Source organism: Alternaria dauci, chromosome 1 (genome assembly GCF_042100115.1).
Source record: "Alternaria dauci strain A2016 chromosome 1, whole genome shotgun sequence".
Lineage (NCBI taxonomy): Eukaryota > Fungi > Ascomycota > Dothideomycetes > Pleosporales > Pleosporaceae > Alternaria > Alternaria dauci.
Window position 1 is genome coordinate 4661801 of NC_091272.1, and position 17397 is coordinate 4679197.

General features: G+C 54.5%; 5 protein-coding genes across 5 annotated transcripts; 3 read left to right on the forward strand and 2 right to left on the reverse strand.

Annotated features, from left to right (window-relative positions):
* Window positions 1-1220: 1220 nt before the first annotated feature.
* ACET3X_001448 (uncharacterized protein) lies at window positions 1221-2492 on the reverse strand (the record flags this gene model as incomplete). The annotated part of the gene is made up of 2 exons (XM_069446740.1): window positions 1221-1601; window positions 2043-2492. 2 exons carry the CDS (start codon window positions 2490-2492, stop codon window positions 1221-1223), a joined length of 831 nt encoding a protein of 276 aa, XP_069311690.1.
* A 3356-nt stretch (window positions 2493-5848) lies between these two features.
* On the forward strand, window positions 5849-8086 carry ACET3X_001449 (uncharacterized protein; the record flags this gene model as incomplete). Its single annotated transcript, XM_069446741.1, has 1 exon — window positions 5849-8086. The coding sequence occupies one exon, from the start codon at window positions 5849-5851 to the stop codon at window positions 8084-8086; it is 2238 nt and encodes a 745-aa protein (XP_069311691.1).
* Window positions 8087-9194: 1108 nt separating this feature from the next.
* On the forward strand, window positions 9195-10112 carry ACET3X_001450 (uncharacterized protein; the record flags this gene model as incomplete). Its single annotated transcript, XM_069446742.1, has 1 exon — window positions 9195-10112. One exon carries the CDS (start codon window positions 9195-9197, stop codon window positions 10110-10112), a length of 918 nt encoding a protein of 305 aa, XP_069311692.1.
* Window positions 10113-10990: 878 nt separating this feature from the next.
* On the forward strand, window positions 10991-12178 carry ACET3X_001451 (uncharacterized protein; the record flags this gene model as incomplete). The annotated part of the gene is made up of 1 exon (XM_069446744.1): window positions 10991-12178. One exon carries the CDS (start codon window positions 10991-10993, stop codon window positions 12176-12178), a length of 1188 nt encoding a protein of 395 aa, XP_069311693.1.
* A 725-nt stretch (window positions 12179-12903) lies between these two features.
* Window positions 12904-17208, reverse strand: ACET3X_001452 (uncharacterized protein; the record flags this gene model as incomplete). Its single annotated transcript, XM_069446745.1, has 4 exons — window positions 12904-13019; window positions 13216-15597; window positions 15824-16825; window positions 16875-17208. 4 exons carry the CDS (start codon window positions 17206-17208, stop codon window positions 12904-12906), a joined length of 3834 nt encoding a protein of 1277 aa, XP_069311694.1.
* Window positions 17209-17397: the final 189 nt, after the last annotated feature.

Here is a 17397-nt window from a genome sequence, read left to right on the forward strand (position 1 = left end):
CGGTCGTGGTCATCGTGGTCATCGTGGTCGCGAAATACCGTCTCGGCAATCGGCTGGCTACCCTGGGGGCAATGGCGCCCCCAAACGCGTAGAGGAGAAAAGGACGTATGACGCCGAATCTCTTGCGTAGTGAAATCGCAAACGAGGTAAAGTCAGGTACGAGCCGTGCGCAGTTACCAGATACGTAAAGGTAGCGTTGATTCGTGGTGTGCTTGTTCTGCGAAAAAACGCCATCCCATACTCCACTCGGCATGGAATACTGACCAATCGGAGTGTGGGCCATCTCCGCTTCACACCATCAAGCGTCTGTTGAAACTCGGTCGTGGTACAACAAAACTCGTCTTGTATGATGGTGAGCTCGATATCTCTTCTTTTGACCCGATTCATCTACCTCTGGACTTTTTTCTCCTCAGTGTGAACCACAGAGTCAGCTTGCTCGTCAATACCTCCTGGACACCCTCGTCTGCGCCCATCCCAAACATGCTCCGGTTCACCGACGATATCTACAAAACTGTCCAAACTCTGCATCCTTGATCGCAGCAGGCATTGCTTCCCAATATCATGGTACCGAGGCGCATTACCACAAGCGCTATGTCCTTACCGCAAACACTGTTCATCGGCTTGGACCATACCTTCCCGCCATCACGCCATCAGGGTACCACATCACGACACCTGAGTCAAGCACACTCCATATATCGAAACTCCGCGTCTCCCAAAAGCTTGTCGATGACACACAATCAGAACATACCAGTATACATTCATGGCAACATACAGCTACATGACCGCCCACAGCAGAAAACGCCAGTTGTTCCCAGTCAAAAAGCCTCCATCCGTCTCGCATCCTCATCGACTAACATTAGTCGGACATCTCATAGGCCGTTATAACGTCTCCGCAGAGGGAGGAGAAAAAGAGAAGACTGTTCTCTATGTTATAGGAGGAGAAGAAAACGCTAAACCGCAAGAGAAGGACAAACACCACCCGTCGATGTAAAAGTCCCATGGTTGAAAAGCACGACAACGCCGATGTTATGCAGTTTGGTTTATGCTGGATAATGCTTCGTGGAAGAAGCCAAGGAAAAAGGTGGAGTGGACCAGTGCACAAGGGCAATGCTGGCCAGTCTCCGGATATCATCAAAAGAAGGTACGCCGGGATCAGAAGACCATCCATCCGTCCAGGAGTCATGAAGATATGAAGGCGATGGGGAAGACGCCGGTGTTGTTTAGAAGGTACTCCAGTTCCACGTGCCCTGGAAGCTCTGGGCTATGCTGCCCACGCGCGTAGTCTCGGGGCGCTTCGCCATGGCAGGAGCCTCGATGGCTTTTGCCGCTGGACTCGGCCCATTGCTGCTGTCTGAGCTCTCGCTGTTGGTGCGGCTGGACCGAAGGTGCTCCCACTCGCGGAAGGAGCTGTGGCAACGGTCGCAGGCACGGTGCCAGTGGCCCTCTGGATGGAAACGCGCAAGCTCGTCGAGACGGACGTTGTTGCGCGAGTGTTGCCAGCAGAAGATGCCGCCGCACTTGCGGCAGTGGTGGCGGCGCTGGAAGAAGCCGAAGGGCTCCTGACAGGACGATGCGGAGCACACCGAAGTGGAACTGTCGGCCTAGGGACTGTTAGCACATGACCAGACTAGGCAGGGATGAAGAAAGTGGACAAGTGTCGCTAGCACGAACTCTAGCCCTGCATCGGACAGAGAGAGTAGCGTGGGGGCTGGACTGTCTGAACAAAGCAAGCGGTGGCGGCGTTGACGATGGAAATTTTCCGAAAACGAAGCCGACATGCACAAGACGACAACCAAGACGGCCAGAGTTGCCCCCGGCAGGTGGTCGGCAGCAGCAGCGTCTTGTTGAGGTGTGGCACACGAAGCGCTCGGCATGTCGGCTCTGCAGACAGCGGGAGGCCAGACCATGGCACGCTAGCAGAGGGTCCACTCGGACCATGTACGTAAGATCTGAGCCTCGAGCCCAGGATGAGCACGCGACAGGGAAGGCCGTGCGGGCTAGCCGCGGCATAGCGAACAAGTAGGAAAAGCGCCAATACATACCTGCCAGTGGTTGCGTGTGATTGGCCCAGCGACGGGCGACAGTGGTTCGGCGTTGTAGAGGCTCTGCATATCCTCATTGCCAATTTGCGAGCCGGGAGTCGCGCTGCCCTCGTTGGCGACCCATCCATAGGCTCCGCCAGTCCATGCCTGGCTGGGAGAGCTGACGCCAGAGTCGACCTTGGGCGGCGACCTGCTGCTGGGCTTCTCCGTCTTGCGCAGCGCTGCGGGTATGCCAATGGCAGTCCGAGGCTGGTAGATGCCCTGATGGCGGGCGAGGGGCAGATGTGTGGTGCGCGGAGAGGTCGGGGAGACGTTGGCGGGCGTGTTCAGGCCCGAGTTTGTGGGCGAGTACTGCGAGTGTGTCGACTTGCGGTATGCGTGGTGTTGGTAGGGTGCGTGTGCGTGCGTGTTGTGCGGAATCGCAGTTGCTGAGGAGAATGTCGTGGCCATGTTGGAGGTCGCAACTAGGAGGGGGGGTGTAGCCGGAGCACTTGAAGTCGATGGGGATGCGTATAACACGTCCTGGGTCGGTATCGGCAGGCGGTGAAAGTGGAGGGTTGGTATTGGTGCAAACAGTGGTATGCAGTGTTATGGGTGGACGTCGATTGGTAGCTGACGTGCAGACGATAAGACGACAGTCGGGGCAGTGGTACAACAAACGCCGGGGCCACACAGTCGACCGTGGTTCAGCAGGACATGGTCGAGTGAAGGGGAAGGTGATATGTGTAGTGATATGGGAGGAATGTGTGAGGCGAGATAAGAAACAGCGGTGTCGCGTGAGTGCGGAGGAGACCTGGGGTGAGGCTCTGGGGACTGGGAGGATGAATTAACTTGTAGCCAGCCAGCGCGTCTGCTAATAATTACCTACAGCGAACTGGCGGATGGGCGGCGATAGCCCGATGGGGATGATGCCTGTCGAGCTTGGCAACCGAACGAACGACAGGGTACCATCGGGCTATGGCCGGCCATTTGAACATTGCATCGAGTAACACCTTGGGACGGCTCTCTGCCCACTCGACCTGGCTTACTCTGCACCACCCCCCAGAAAAACATGTCTCCAGAAGCACAAACTACCCTTCTACATCCTACATCCTACATCCTACAATCTACGCGAACGCCTCCATTTCCCGCTCCCCAAAACGAACTCCCCTTCCTTTGCTGTTGTCTGTTTAGCCGTTTCGAGGCGGCCAGCCGTTGGGCTCCACTTTCTTCCCGTTTGGGCGTCTCTTATCTCTGGCCAATGACAGCACGGCCAGATGAAAAGCAACCCCTCGACTTTCTCCGAGGACGGAACTGCTGCGTCAAGCGTGAACTCTGCACTGGGGAGATGATGTCGTCCCAGCGTCGTATCTCGATTGCATGTCCCTCAACAGACAACGGCCGCCGTTGATAGACATGATAGACATGATGGCATACCTCACTCCCAAACCAAACCGACAGGCAAGTAAGCCGCGAGAGGCGCTCCAATCCCGCCCAAGTGCGGCCAGCCTGCAACAACTGGCGGGGCACATTGCCACACTACCTAGGTATTCAATGCACCTCATCCACTTGGATCCTACTCGAAGCTCATGTAGCAACGACGCGCGCGCTCATTCAGCCAATATAGCATGCTCCACCTCAATCCCACCTTGAGGCTCTTCGGCCAGACTTCACGATCGTGGAAAAAGGTGGGACTCTTAATGATATCGTACCCGCTTATGGGTAGGGTAGTGTCGCGTTGTGAGCGTTGGCCATGGAGCGGTCCTGGAGGCGCGCAGTATGGCGTGCAGCCATCCCCGGTCGTCCATAGCGTCACGCGAAGCCCTGCCATCAGACCAGAACCCACCCACTCCGCAACTTTCGCCGCCAAACTTTGACGTATGCCCGCCGCGTCGACGATGCAAACTCTTTGGTTTCCACGATTCTATCGATTTGCCGGTCTTTCTACGGTCTCTGCACCTTCACCGCTCCTCAGTGACGACCTTGTGCAGTTTCTGCATGCCTTTTACGCCGTTTCTGCAGCCCTAAGCGGCTTTCCAAGGACGACAAGTCCGCGTGACGACTCGTTGCTCGAAGACTGTAACTCTGTTCTGATAATTATTAACGGGTGAAGTTCCAAAGGCTTACAGCAGCGGTAAGACATTCCCGAGGTCGGATGCACGCCTCCTCGCGAAGAAGAGGAAGGTTCCATTCACAATGTGTATCCAACTATCGAATACTTCCTCCCACTCCGTGTTTGCAACAATTCCTGGCGTATCCTACAACATCATGGCGGGCTGCAATACAGAAGATACTGAGCAGCACCTGCGTCACGCTGTGAAGTCACAGTGGATCATCATCACGTCAACCATCTAAGATTCTTATCAGCCTGGGACGATCTTGAAGATGATAGATACAATCTCCGTGTGTGTCGGCTCGACATGGAAGGTAAAGATCTTGACAAGTAATAGGTAAAATCGTCCGAGCACTATCTACCACTACATCATTAGCAGCGACTTAGCGTTGAGTTCGAACTTGACGTAAACCAAGTCGATCCCATGGACTTGCCTAGTACAGACGACGTTGACATAAATAGGTACGTCAATCTAGTACACTGGATCTCGTAGAGCAGCTTCAGGCTTACAGGCGAGGCTGGCTTGAGAATACAATCACGGCTTAGCTGCTTATTGCCAGGTACATACACTGTAGATCGTTATTCGGAAGCATGGAGTCTGGAACACAGCGGGGACTGGTGATTCGTGTAGATGGATGAATAGGTATCGATTCATAGGTAGCGTTTCCAACAACGCCCGTCTGGCTCACAAGAATAGCCAACATGATGGAATTCCAGAACACAATATAACAGAAATTTGTTTGTGTTGCATGCTGGCTTAAGAGCTTGCAGATGCAGAGTACGTCTCCTTGACGTTCAGAAAACCGCGGCTTGTAGTAAAGATCGACCACGACTACGATCGGGCTTTGAAAAGATCCGTTACCGAAATGTCCACTGATGTATCAGAAACGTGGACAACTCCCGAAGCTGGGAACGTGCGTACTCCATGATAATTGAATGCAACCTCATTTGTTGCTCCCGTGGACAAATCGCATGATGCTTCGTCTGTGCATGCGTACCAGATGCAGATTCCAGCTTAGACGCCGGGCAGTCTCGCCGAGCCTCAAACATCGTGGCGTCAAGCTCATCACCCACGGGTCGCATCGCTCGCTTCACTAAGATTGCGCCGTCGGCCAGCGGCCCACAACCTCACGATACCGCCAGAACCTCGGATTATGCTATTCGAGTGTGCCGATGGGAGATCCACGGTGCTCAACTCTCAGGGCGGCGCAATGGCCACACCCAGAGCTAAGGCGACTGCCACTGCTGTGATCTGCCCGTGGATTTTACCGCGCAGATCAATGCAAGACATTGCAATATCAATCCACAGCATCCACAGCACTATCAATCGTCAAAGACAGACATCCTCACGGCTCCGGTGATACGCTCTTCCGGCTTCCGAAGTTCACGGACGATGCCTACCGTGCTCAGGTGGCGTTCCGCTGCCGAGACGCTTTCATGAAGTTTGTGTTTTGGACCGAGGCTCGACTTGCCACGCCAATTGTCGCCCCCTAGCAGCCGTCAACAATGGAGTGGCTTGTGACGCGGGGAAGCACTGCTTTCGCGCTCGACGAGTGTGTGTGTGTGTGTGTGTGTGTGGATACAAAACAAAGACGACACCTGCGCTTGCACTACTTTAGCATGCCCGATTTTCTCCACCCAAAAAGACCCTTGAGGGTCCACGCGCGCGACTTCAAGGCTATCCCTGGAACAACCTCTAAATCTACGTGGCAAAATGTCTTCAACACTCCCAACTGAGCCCGTTTCGCCGAAAGCTACTCCGCTCCCACCGCTGCCATGTGAGGATCCGCTCACGCCTCAACAATGGAAGACGCTTCTTGCTATCACGGATGCAGTCATCCCAGCAATCAAGCCCATGCCCACGGCGAGGACGCGCACTGAATTGGCTGTGACCGACACCGACTACTCGATTGCGATCAGCAAGCTAACAGCCTTGACGCCGGAGAATGGCACTGATGCGGTAACAGCTGTGAAGGACTATCTGGACGACTACGCGAGTCGGGATCCAGCGTTCCGAGCAGAGTTGCAACGCGTCGTCGCCTTGTACATGTCGCGAAGGCACAAGAAGGAGCTGTGTATGGTTCTCAATGTCCTCGATACCAGAGCGGGGTCGCTAGCTCTGACGGGTTATCTCACGCCAATAAGCGAACAGCCCGTTCATGTAAGGGAGTCGATTATCCAGGGCTGGGCTACCGCGCGGCTGGGAACGCTTCGCCAGCTACGTCGCTCACTGGTGATCATCATTAAACAGGCTTGGATAAAGACGTCGCCTGCGCTCAGACGCGTTGTAGGCGTCCCACGTGTGCCTGTGGGCATGAGGCCTGGAAAGGGTTTCGACTATGAGTTCATTCAGATTCCGCCCGGTGACAAACCTGAAGTCATCGAGACGGACGTGGTGATTGTGGGCAGCGGGTGTGGAGGTGGTGTAACCGCGAAGAATCTGGCAGAAGCAGGACACGGTGTGTTGATCGTGGAGAAGGCGTATCACTGGACCCCCGATCATTTCCCCATGTCTGAAAAGGATGGCTGGCACCATCTCTTCATGAGCGGATCGTTCTTGCCATCTGACGATAGTTCTGTCAGCGTTGTTGCAGGGCAGGCCTGGGGCGGCGGAGGAACCGTCAACTGGTCTGCTTCTCTCCAAACACAGGGCTATGTCCGTCGCGAGTGGGCAGGACGAGGTCTCCCATTTTTCACATCTGCGGAGTTCCAGGAGTCTTTGGATCGTGTGTGTGATCGCATGGGCGTCTCGGACAAGAACATCAAGCAGAACCGCACAAACGAGATGCTACTTGAAGGTGCCAGGAAACTCGGCTGGACCGCTAAGCCCGTGCCACAAAACACTGGCGGACAGCAGCACTTCTGCGGCTACTGCAACTTTGGCTGTGGCTCCTGCGAAAAGCAAGGCCCGGTAGTATCCTTCCTCCCCGACGCCGCCCGCGCAGGAGCAAAGTTCATCGAAGGCTTCCACGCAGAGAGAGTCGTCTTCTCCAACAAGAATGGCCGAAAGATAGCAACCGGCGTACTCGGCACATGGACATCCCGTGACGCTCACGGCGGCGTTGCTGGCTCTCCCCTAACAACCCGCCGCGTTCTTGTCAAAGCAAAGCGTGTCGTCGTATCAGCAGGAGCCATGCAATCGCCACTCCTCCTCGTGCGCTCCGGACTCAAGAACCCGCAAATAGGCCGCAACCTGTACCTTCATCCCGTCACCTTCCTCGGTGCGTACCACAAGGAAGAGATTAGACCCTGGGAAGGCGGCATCCTCACCGCAGTAGTGGGCGAGTTTGAAAATATGGACGGCAAAGGCCATGGTGTCAAGCTTGAAGCTACTGGCATGGTTCCTTCGGCCGCCCTTATGTGGGTGGACTGGAAGAGCGCCCTGCAATATAAAATCGACGCGGCGAAACTGAAACACATGGTTGGGTACATCTCCGTTGCGAGGGACCGCGATACAGGGCGGGTGTACCAAGATCCCGTCGACGGCCGTGTGAGGGTTTCGTACCAGACATCGAAGTTTGATCAACAACACGTACTCGAAGGTGTTGTTGCGCTTGCGAAGATTCAGTATGTGGAAGGAGCGCAGGAAATCTTTACCGTTATCCCTAATATGCGACCATTCGTTCGGGATCTTTCGATGCCATCGGGCGATGGTATCAACGACCCAGAGTTCCAGACCTGGATTCAGGATCTCAGGAACATAGGCCTGCCGTCACCGGAGAGTGTGTATGTGTCTGCCCACCAGATGGGTACTTGTCGGATGAGTGCGAGGGAGAAGGACGGTGTTGTTGATCCGCGAGGCGCTGTATGGGGTACCGAGGGCCTGTATGTGGCTGATGCAAGTGTGTTCCCTAGTGCTAGTGGGGTTAATCCTATGGTTACAAACATGGCCATTAGCGACTGGATTAGTCGGGGGATCAAGGAGGGGATGGAGGAGAGGGCGAGGCTGTAGAAGGAGGGTAATGTCAAGAAAGTCATGTACTCCCTAACGGTCACCAAGCGCTTCGGGAACTTGAGTGCTTTGAGAGCGGATGATAGCTTCCGCCATTAATGCACGCTTTGCTACGAAAGGCTTTCTTCAGGGCTTCCCCAAGTCTTCTCCAGAACCCAGAACATCCCTTACGGAGCTCACCTTGGTCTTGGAGAAATACCTCGTCAAACGCCTTCCAGACTCGAAGTAAACATGCCGTCATGGAGAAATTCCCAAAAGGTGCTGGTCGCAAGCTTAGTCACCACTCCTGTACTGAGCGTTTGATTGAGTCGTAAACAACTCTGGGGTTGGTTCCTACTTCCACGCAAGTTAGTGCATTCTGGCACTTCCTTTGAAGGTATGTGGCCTTGTTTTCTCCGTAGAGCACTGTATAGCGGCTTTTGTCGGCCCTCGCTTATCAGCACTGCCATGCAGTCATTCGACACGAGGGATCACGCCCAGACACGGCCATGGCGAGGGTCGTACAGCGAAGGCGGAGCCAGATGTATTCCGAAGCCGTGTGACGTGGCGAATATCTCGATATGCGAAACGAACCCAGCAAGGCACCAGACGATATGTACCGTGGAAGGGCAGAATGGTGAAGGCCAGTTGATTCGCTGTCGGTCCCTGTGCCGCGTTGATGCATACGGGCCGAACAAGGGTCCAAGCTTGTGACATCACCGTCGCAACGTCGGTGGGAGGGCCTGTGAATCTCACTCGCTCGCGGTGTTCCTCAATGCGCGATCTCCAGCCTTGCTACCGCTGTGAGCATAGAGGCTGTGTTGAGACCCTGAGTGCATGCTGCCTGAAGTACGGGACCCAAAACAACGTGTTGCATGCTACTCGTAGAGACGTCGGTGTCTCTCTTATAGCGCCCATGGCGCTTTTCGCTCAGGCAGGGTTTGCCTGCGGTTGCGCGAATTGAAGACGACGACTGCCACGCAATTCCTTGACCACTGCCACCGAGCCCGCCATTGCAGTACTCTCTTCCGACTGCCTCAACGACTCCTCCACCACGACACCGGCCCCACCCGAGGATACCGCAACGTCTACAAACCTCGACGACAGCGACGTCATCACATCCATCGCCATGACCAGCGTGCTCAAAGGCGGCTTTGGCTCGCCAAACAGTGCGCCCACGCTGGCGACCAACTCTGGCACCGAATTTGTCAACACCATCTGCCCGCTCAAAGGCGCCCTCGATGGCTATGACAACACACTGCCCCACAACAAACAGAGGATCCACGTCCCGCAAAACTTCTGCGATGCCATGGCCATCCGCGAAGACGTCTTCGGCGAGCAGGGCGTCCCTCTGGAAGCCGAGTTCGACGAAGACGATGCCCGCAGCTGGCACTGGGTCGCTTATGCCTCTGTTGCCACCCACTCAGCCCACCCGCCAAAGACACTGCGCCGTGCCGACTCTGGCAACACACCCGCCGACGACGCGCGACGCGCCTCTGCCACGGCTGCCCGCGTTCCCGTCGCGACCATCCGCCTCATTCCCCCGCCCCACGCGCCCAACAAGTACGTCGACCAGGACAAGACGGACAAACATCCCGACGCAGACCCGCCTGGCGAGGAGCAGGAGAGCAAGCACCCAGCCGAGCCCTACATCAAGCTTGGCAGGCTTGCAGTCCGGGCGCCCTATCGGGGTCTCGGCCTTGCGAAGCTGCTCGTCAACACCGCCCTCGACTACGCCATGATGAACCCCGACCTCATCTACCGCCCTCCCTCTCCCACCGCTTTGGAGATGGCGCAGATCCTAGGCAACCACAAGGAGCGCGAGATCACTTGGCAAGGCCTGGTCATGATCCACGCCCAGGCCAACCTCCGGGGCATGTGGGAGAAGCACGGTTTCCACGAGGAGCTGAGGGGCGACGACGGTCGCGTCGAGATACCAGCAGAGCCCCATTGGATCGAGGAAGGCATCGAACACGTCGGCATGTGGAAGCGACTGCCTATCGAGAGACGAAAGAGGTTGTCCCTATCCTCCCTGGATTCTTCCTAAGCCTGCTCGCATCTCCGCCCGTGCAGTTTGGCTCAGCATTTTCACGCAGTCCGCGTGTATGGGCCTAGCAAGCACTCTTTCCTTCTCCACGGACCCCTTCATTAGGCGTTTTACTTACACGTGTGTTTCAAGTTTCCATGCGCAGAATCGCCGAGGATCCGTCGTCACTCTGAGACCCTGGATCGCATGACGACTTTCACACTCGCTTCACGCATGCGACAACTCAGCTTTGTTTATACCCCACATTTCACGATCACGACGACACGGCTGAACATCACCAAGCTTCCTTTTCTGCTCATAGACAAGAGGGATGGAGGTGAAGGCAATAGATGGCGTTGCGGCATCCTGTATTAGATTAGCATCAAAAGTTACGTTTCTTACGTCCTATCTACTTGCGTGGTCAGCTGGTCCCTGTCGTTACACGAAATGTCGTTTGTAGAGTGACCCGTGTACTAGAACTTGCTCTAGAAGTTGGGATGCTTACTGTGTAGGTACTATTCGGGAAGGTATACTGAGGAAGACGCCTTCATCAGTACGACCGCGTACCAACCACTCATCAATTCCATCACATTCACAGCACGTGGGCACGCTGACACGAATGGCGCAAACCAGAATACTCTCCGCTGTCAAGAAAGGTTGACTCGGCGCCTCCACCACGTTCAGTCGCAAAGAGCTGGTCTCGCTCTCTCACTTACCTCTGCCTATTTCTTTTCCCTCCACGTCATCGCGGGAACGCAAGATCCCTCTCTCCCACTATTTCATTACTGCTCACCAGTAATCGCACGCTGCTCGCTCTTATGTCTGAGCCTATAACTCCGAGCCTCAACTTCACAACTCGATTTCTCAATTTCCTTCGCTCACTTCGTCGGCCCATCATCATGCTTCCGATTATCAGTCTCACAGTCATCATCTTACTTGCTACATTTCACGGCAAGGTCCACGCTGTCAGTCTCCCCAGCGCCGATGATAACCACAAGTACAAGGTCGCTGTCATTCACTATCCTTTGACAGACACCTCCCGCAAGGACCCATACAAGCCGGAAAAGGACCGCCAGCTCATGATCAGCGTGTATGTGCCCATTCCCAAGGCGTCATGCTCGAAAGAGTGTCAAAACGAGTACATGTTCCCTCAGACCGCCGCGATCGCGAACGAGCAGTTCATCGAAGGCGGAAACCGTCATGCAGGCGTATTCGAACAAATGGCCTATACTACCTGCTGTGGCAGTTCTGCCGACACCAACGGCAGTAAATTCCCCGTCGTAATCCTCGAACCACATGTCGACACGAGTGGATTGCTCTACTCTACCATGGCACATTTCATCAGTGCAAACGGTGTTGTAGTCGTGGTCATCGATCACCCTGGCGACACGTCCATCGTCCAGTTCTTCCGGTCTGATAACGACGAATACAAGACTGTCTATAACAGTGGCACAGTCCTCCTCTCCAACTACTCGCCCATTACAGCCTGGAACGCCACAGTCCAGAAAGCGGTCGACACGCGCGTAGCCGACATCGACTTTACGCTCTCCCAGCTCAAGAACACGCAGTTCCCGGTTGAACGTTTCTCATCAGTAAATACGGCGACCTACGGTATCATCGGCCACGGCCTCGGCGGCACAGTCGCCAATACCCTCGGTCTCAACTCTTCCTCCGGCGCAAAGTTTAGCATCAATCTCTCTGGTACACCACCTCTCTTATCCTCAGATGTGCAAAACGCTCCCCTCTTCTTCTTTGGCCGCGCCGACTTCCGCCGCGAGCACGATATCCACTGGCCAACGACATGGTCGCACCTCACGGGCCCAGCGACAGAGTTTGACTTCGACGACTCGGCGATTTTCGATGCATCGGATCTTCCTCTCGTCGTTGAGCTGGCCAAGAAGGAAGGTGGGAAGACGGGCATCAAGGGCCGTGGATTGAGTGGGAATGCTCCCATTGAGGGGGCGCGTGCAGTCACATGCTTTCTGGAGAATATTGTCAAGGAGCAGTTTGATCTGGATGGACAGAAGATGGACTTGGGTGGCTGCATTAGGATGTTTGGAGGTGTGAAGCCTTATCCTGGTATATGAGGAGGGGAGTAGCAAGTAGTATGGCCAAGAGCTTCTTAGATGGGAGATGTATGGCTTCGATGTAGTATCAGAACCAACGAGAGCTCAAGGGTACACGGGAGCGGAACATCTAGTCACTGTCAGGATATGAAAATGCAACATGTTTGACGCAAATTGAATTGGTCTTAGGACCTGCTAGCTGTAGGTGTTCACATGACTACATTTCAAGGTTCTGTTCCAAAGATGATCTGCATTAAGAGATTGATCAGAATTGCATCTACGCTCAAAACCCAAACATATCGCGATTCTTGTAGCTGGCTCCATGTTTGTAGTTATATCGGGTCGACCAGCCAGGCTCCCGCTCAATCTCTCCTCTCGCGTTTAGCCGCGGTGATCAGTGATGCAAAGACGTCAGGGTCCTGTAGGCACTTTTACGCGTTTCTGGATAGCAGCAGGGCCAGGAGATCACTACATAGTTGCGAGAACACATAGTGACTGGAACGTAATTGCGATTCTGCCGCTGTGTCGTCATAGTGAGTTTTGATCTTCAGATGTATGACGCACTCCAGACAATCTTGTCGGTTCACACATGGCGACTGACCCGTACTATTTTTGAACGCAACGCTTCTGCGGGTAGCTCGGAATATTGGGACCCCGCTGAGTGGATTGTCTCCGCCCAAGAATCGCTCCACAATGCGACAGGACCATGGTAAGTGAGCACGAACGGTTGAGATAAGGTCCCACATTTACAGCTTGACACGAAGGGCGGCATCGAAAGACGCTCGGTGACGAGTCGTACTAGCTTTGCGCTCCCATACAGACACCTCGAACAGGTTGCTCAGGACAACCAAGATGACGCTGACTAGAGAATTCTGTATTCACGCAAGCCACCTAGCTTACTTTACCACGATACTCTAACAAATATCCTACACGCCAATCCATACACATTCAATCCTGCCAACTCTCCCACCCCTCCTCCCGCCACACCCCGCTCTTCCCCCCTTCCTTCAACACAACCCTAACATCCTGCACCCTCTGAAACTTATCCACCGCCTTACACATATCCACCACGCTAAGCGCTGCGCCCATGACCGCGGTCAAAGCCTCCATCTCTACGCCCGTAGGACCCGTACACTGGACCTTTGCTTCTATCTGAATGCCGCCGTAGCCGGGGTCCGTGATATACTGTGATGTGGGTGTTGATGGTAAAAGGTCTGGAGAGGAGTCACCAGCATTGGATCCAAAAGCACGGAGTTCAACGCCGACGTGCGTCAAGGCGATGGGGTGGCATAGAGGGATTATCTCGGGACATTTCTTTGCTGCCATGATGCCTGCTATGCGTGATGTACCCAGGACATCGCCCTTTTTCAAGCTGTTCGAGCGTATTAGTTGGAGGGGAGTGGGGTTGGTAAAGTAGACGGTTCCGACGGCGATGGCGGTGCGTGTTGTGTGTTGCTTGTTCGAGACGCTGACCATGTGTGCGGACCCGGAGGGGGTCAGGTGGGGGAGGTGTGGTTGGGGATTTGCAGGTTGGGGTTGTGAGGCCTGCGGCTGCCGTTGGTCTAGTTTGTCTGTCTCGTCTGCCTTGTCGATTGAGCCCGTCTTGGATTCGGTTTCGGAAGCAGACGAGATTGTGCGACGTGAGGAGGTCGAGTACATCCTGCGACCCACCAGACTAGACGTCGTCGAGGCACTGAAGTCTCCTCTCATCGCCTCATGTACACCATGCTGCGTCTGCGACACTGCTTCCACATCCGGTTGCTGTTGCTGCTGCAGCTCATCTCCAGGGTCATCAATCAGAAATCCCAGACCCTCCGCTTCCATCTCCTGCCAATCCAGCCTGCCTTCCGCATCACTGTCCAAAGAAAATCTCCCGTCAAACACATCATGCCACCTCATCGCCATCCGCTCCGCCGCATCGTTACTAAGATCGTGATTCCTCACCATCTGATCCAACACGGCCCTCACTCTTTCGTCAACCGTCTCTTTTGCCATCTGGCGCGTAGAATCAACATGCTCGAACCTCGCGTTCCATTTAGTAACCAAGATCTTGAGCCATGTTTGTAGCGTGCGTTTATTCTTGGAGGTCCAGACATCGTACGGTAGCACGTCTATGCGTGGATAGGAGGATTTGAGTCGGTCTCGTAGGGCCAAAACATCCTTCTGAAGCTGAGGGACGGGAGCGTCGAAGGAGACGATGAGATCCTCGTCGATAGGGATAAAGCCAGACGGCGGAACAACGGTACGAAGACGCTCGCTCGGTAGGGATGCGGGCGAGGATGAGGGCGATGATGGTAGTAACCCAAATGCATCTCTCTCAGGGAGTTTACTGAAGGCGTCAACCACTGCCTCATTGGGCACCGCCCTGCTGACCACCGTCTCAACGATTTCCTCTCTAGCTACGCCCAGGGTCTCGTTGCTCTCACCAGGAGCCATTGTCACTTGTTCCTCATCCAGAATTGGATCCGCAAGCGCATCTTCCTCAGAACTTGGACCTGCCCTGTTCCGCCCCAAGACCGAATGAGCACCTGAACCAGCTGGCCGTATGACTCGGTCCCGGCGCATGACATCCCTATCCCTTGCATCTTTTACAAGCTTCGGAGGATGTGAAGGTTCCTTCTTTGCTTTTTTGACTTTTTCCAAAGCCTCATCCAATATATCATCAAGCTTGTAGCTTTCCTTCCCTCTTTCAAAATTATAGTTTTCCCTCTTTCTCTTCTCTTCCGTTACTCTTACTACCATCTGGGCCTTCCGTTTAGCTTCTTTTTGTTCTTCCAACTGTTTCAGCAACGCTCTTTTCTTTTGCAAAGCCTCTTCTTTCTGTTTCCTCAGCATAGCTCGTCTCTTCGATAGTTCTTTGATAGCAGCGACTTGATTTCGATACCTTTCCAAGATACTCTCAAGAAGTTTCAAATACTTGGTCGTTTTCGCTGCCGCTCGCTCATTCTGTTTGTCTCGTTTCACATGCAAATTCGTGATGGCAACATCACCAGTATCTGAAATGTGCTCTAGGGGCTGTGCCGTCGTAACCTTGCCCTTTTCGTAGACGATTTGGGCTATGCGAGCTTGTAGAGATAGAATATTTGCTTCTAGCATTTGAAGTGCTTTGTCGCTTCCTTGTGATAGCTTGACTTCAAGTAGGAACTCTTTCGTGTCGTTGGAATTGGAATCCTTTTTTGTCGCTATCTTGTTAGCCTCGGCAGTTGTTGCAATATTCTCAGTCGTCTGCAGTGGTTCCAGTTGAGATAGTCCCTCCGCAGCAGACACAGGCGAGGTAGAGAAGGCCCGAACGGTGGCCGTAGTCGGCTGAGACATGATACTTAGAAAGGACAGTGGCGAGTTGGGTACGCGATGTCGTGCCAGCAAGGAATGGGGGTTGTTAAGAGGCATTCTCCGCAGTGCAGGCCGTTGTGAGTCCAGGCTCGATAAAGGCTTTCCATCTGAACAAGGTCAGCAAGACAGGTCACAAATCAAGCGCCGTATGCAGTGGTAGAATCGGGTATATGATTGGTTTATGTAGCCACATGTCCATCTCTAAGCGATAGTGTAGACTCACAATCAAGGAGAACGCTCAAAACGCCGGCTATGCAGTGACTGCCGTGGTATCATAAGGCATCCAACCAGAACTATCATGAAGGAGAACAGAAAGAGTCCAGATTTACCCACCAATTAAGATCATGGGCCGATTCTCCATGTTGGCGAGATCATCCAAGTCGGCGTGCTTTTCCGCTTTACGTTTGACGGCCGCACCAACGACGTCAAGGAGCTCTCGCTCGCGTTGACCCCAGCCAAGAAGTGTCTCATCGCTCAAGCGGCCTTCGTGCCGGTCCATCTCGATCTGCCTGATGCGCTCGAATGCTTCCTGGTCAATGGGCTCGCCATTGTTGCCCTGTCGCAGAACGTCGCGCAAAGACACTTCGGCGTTGCCGTGTAAGCAGACTTTGAGGTTACCGTCGCTTGTGATCCGCAGCCGATTACATGTCCCACAGAAATCGTTCGTCATGCTAGTGATGAAGCCGACTTTGCCGACAAAGCCTGGCACCTCGTACGTCTTGCTGGTGTCGTTTTTGTGCCCTGGCACCGGCCTGAGTTCCGGATATTTTGTCCTGATGATATCCAGCATTTCCTGGAAGCTGATCATTTTGTTCTCGCTCCACTTGTTTCCACCAAAAGGCATGTACTCGATGAAGCGTACTTCAATGTCCTTTTCGCGGCCCATCTCGACAAAGGGGATAATTTCGCGCTCGTTCAGCCCCCGCATGACTACGCAGTTGACCTTGAGCTTTACATTTGCGCCAAGCTTGTTCATCTCCAGTATGCGATCAATGGACCTCATGACGGCATCGAAGCCTTTGCGCCGGGTCATGATCTGGAACTGGAACGGGTCTAGTGTATCCAGGCTGAGGTTGACGCCAGTCAGACCAGCTTCCACCATTGCGTCCAGCTTTCGATGCAGTGATATGCCGTTGGTCGTGAGGGCGAGTTCGCGTAGGCCTTTGGGGCGCAGACTGCCAATCTGCTGCATAAGCGGGACGATGTCGCGACGGACCGTGGGCTCGCCGCCAGTGAGGCGGATCTTGGTGACGCCCTGGGATACGAACAGCGAGGAGAGGTAGAAGATCTCGGGTGTGGTAAGCATGTTGGCCGACGGAGATAGCGGTATGCCCTCTGCTGTCTGTCAGTAGCATTCTTCGCTGTGTGGACGTGTCAAGCGCACCCTCTGGCATGCAGTACAAACACCGCAGATTGCATCGCTCTGTTATGCTGATCCGGAGATAGTCGTGCTGCCTGTTGAACGTGTCCGTCAAGAAGTCGGAGAAGGGTTTCGCATTCTTGATCGCTTTCCTCCGCGCGTCTGCACTCGAACGTGACGGTACCGCAACCGGTGGCACCCCCGCGGGAAAGTCGACACTGGGCTCCTGGGTCGTGGCGTTTGTCGCAATGCCTCTTGTCCGCAAGGCGCTTATTGACGGTTGTCGTAGATAATTGCCACAGCCAGCAGCGCGTCGCAGCGCGGCCGGGCCCGCCCGTATCCTAGCCATCTGCGCCATTAGGGGGAGTCGGAATTGAAAAGGCCTCGTCCAACATGAGGAGGGGCGCACATGGGGCGCTATATACGCCGGAGAAGGATAGGGCGGAGATGACTGAGTTGTGACATACGGCAGATGCTTTTGGTGGGCTGTCCGAGCCGATTACAGGGGTGTGCCGCCAAGTGCGGCGACCTTAGTAAGAAGCTCTCA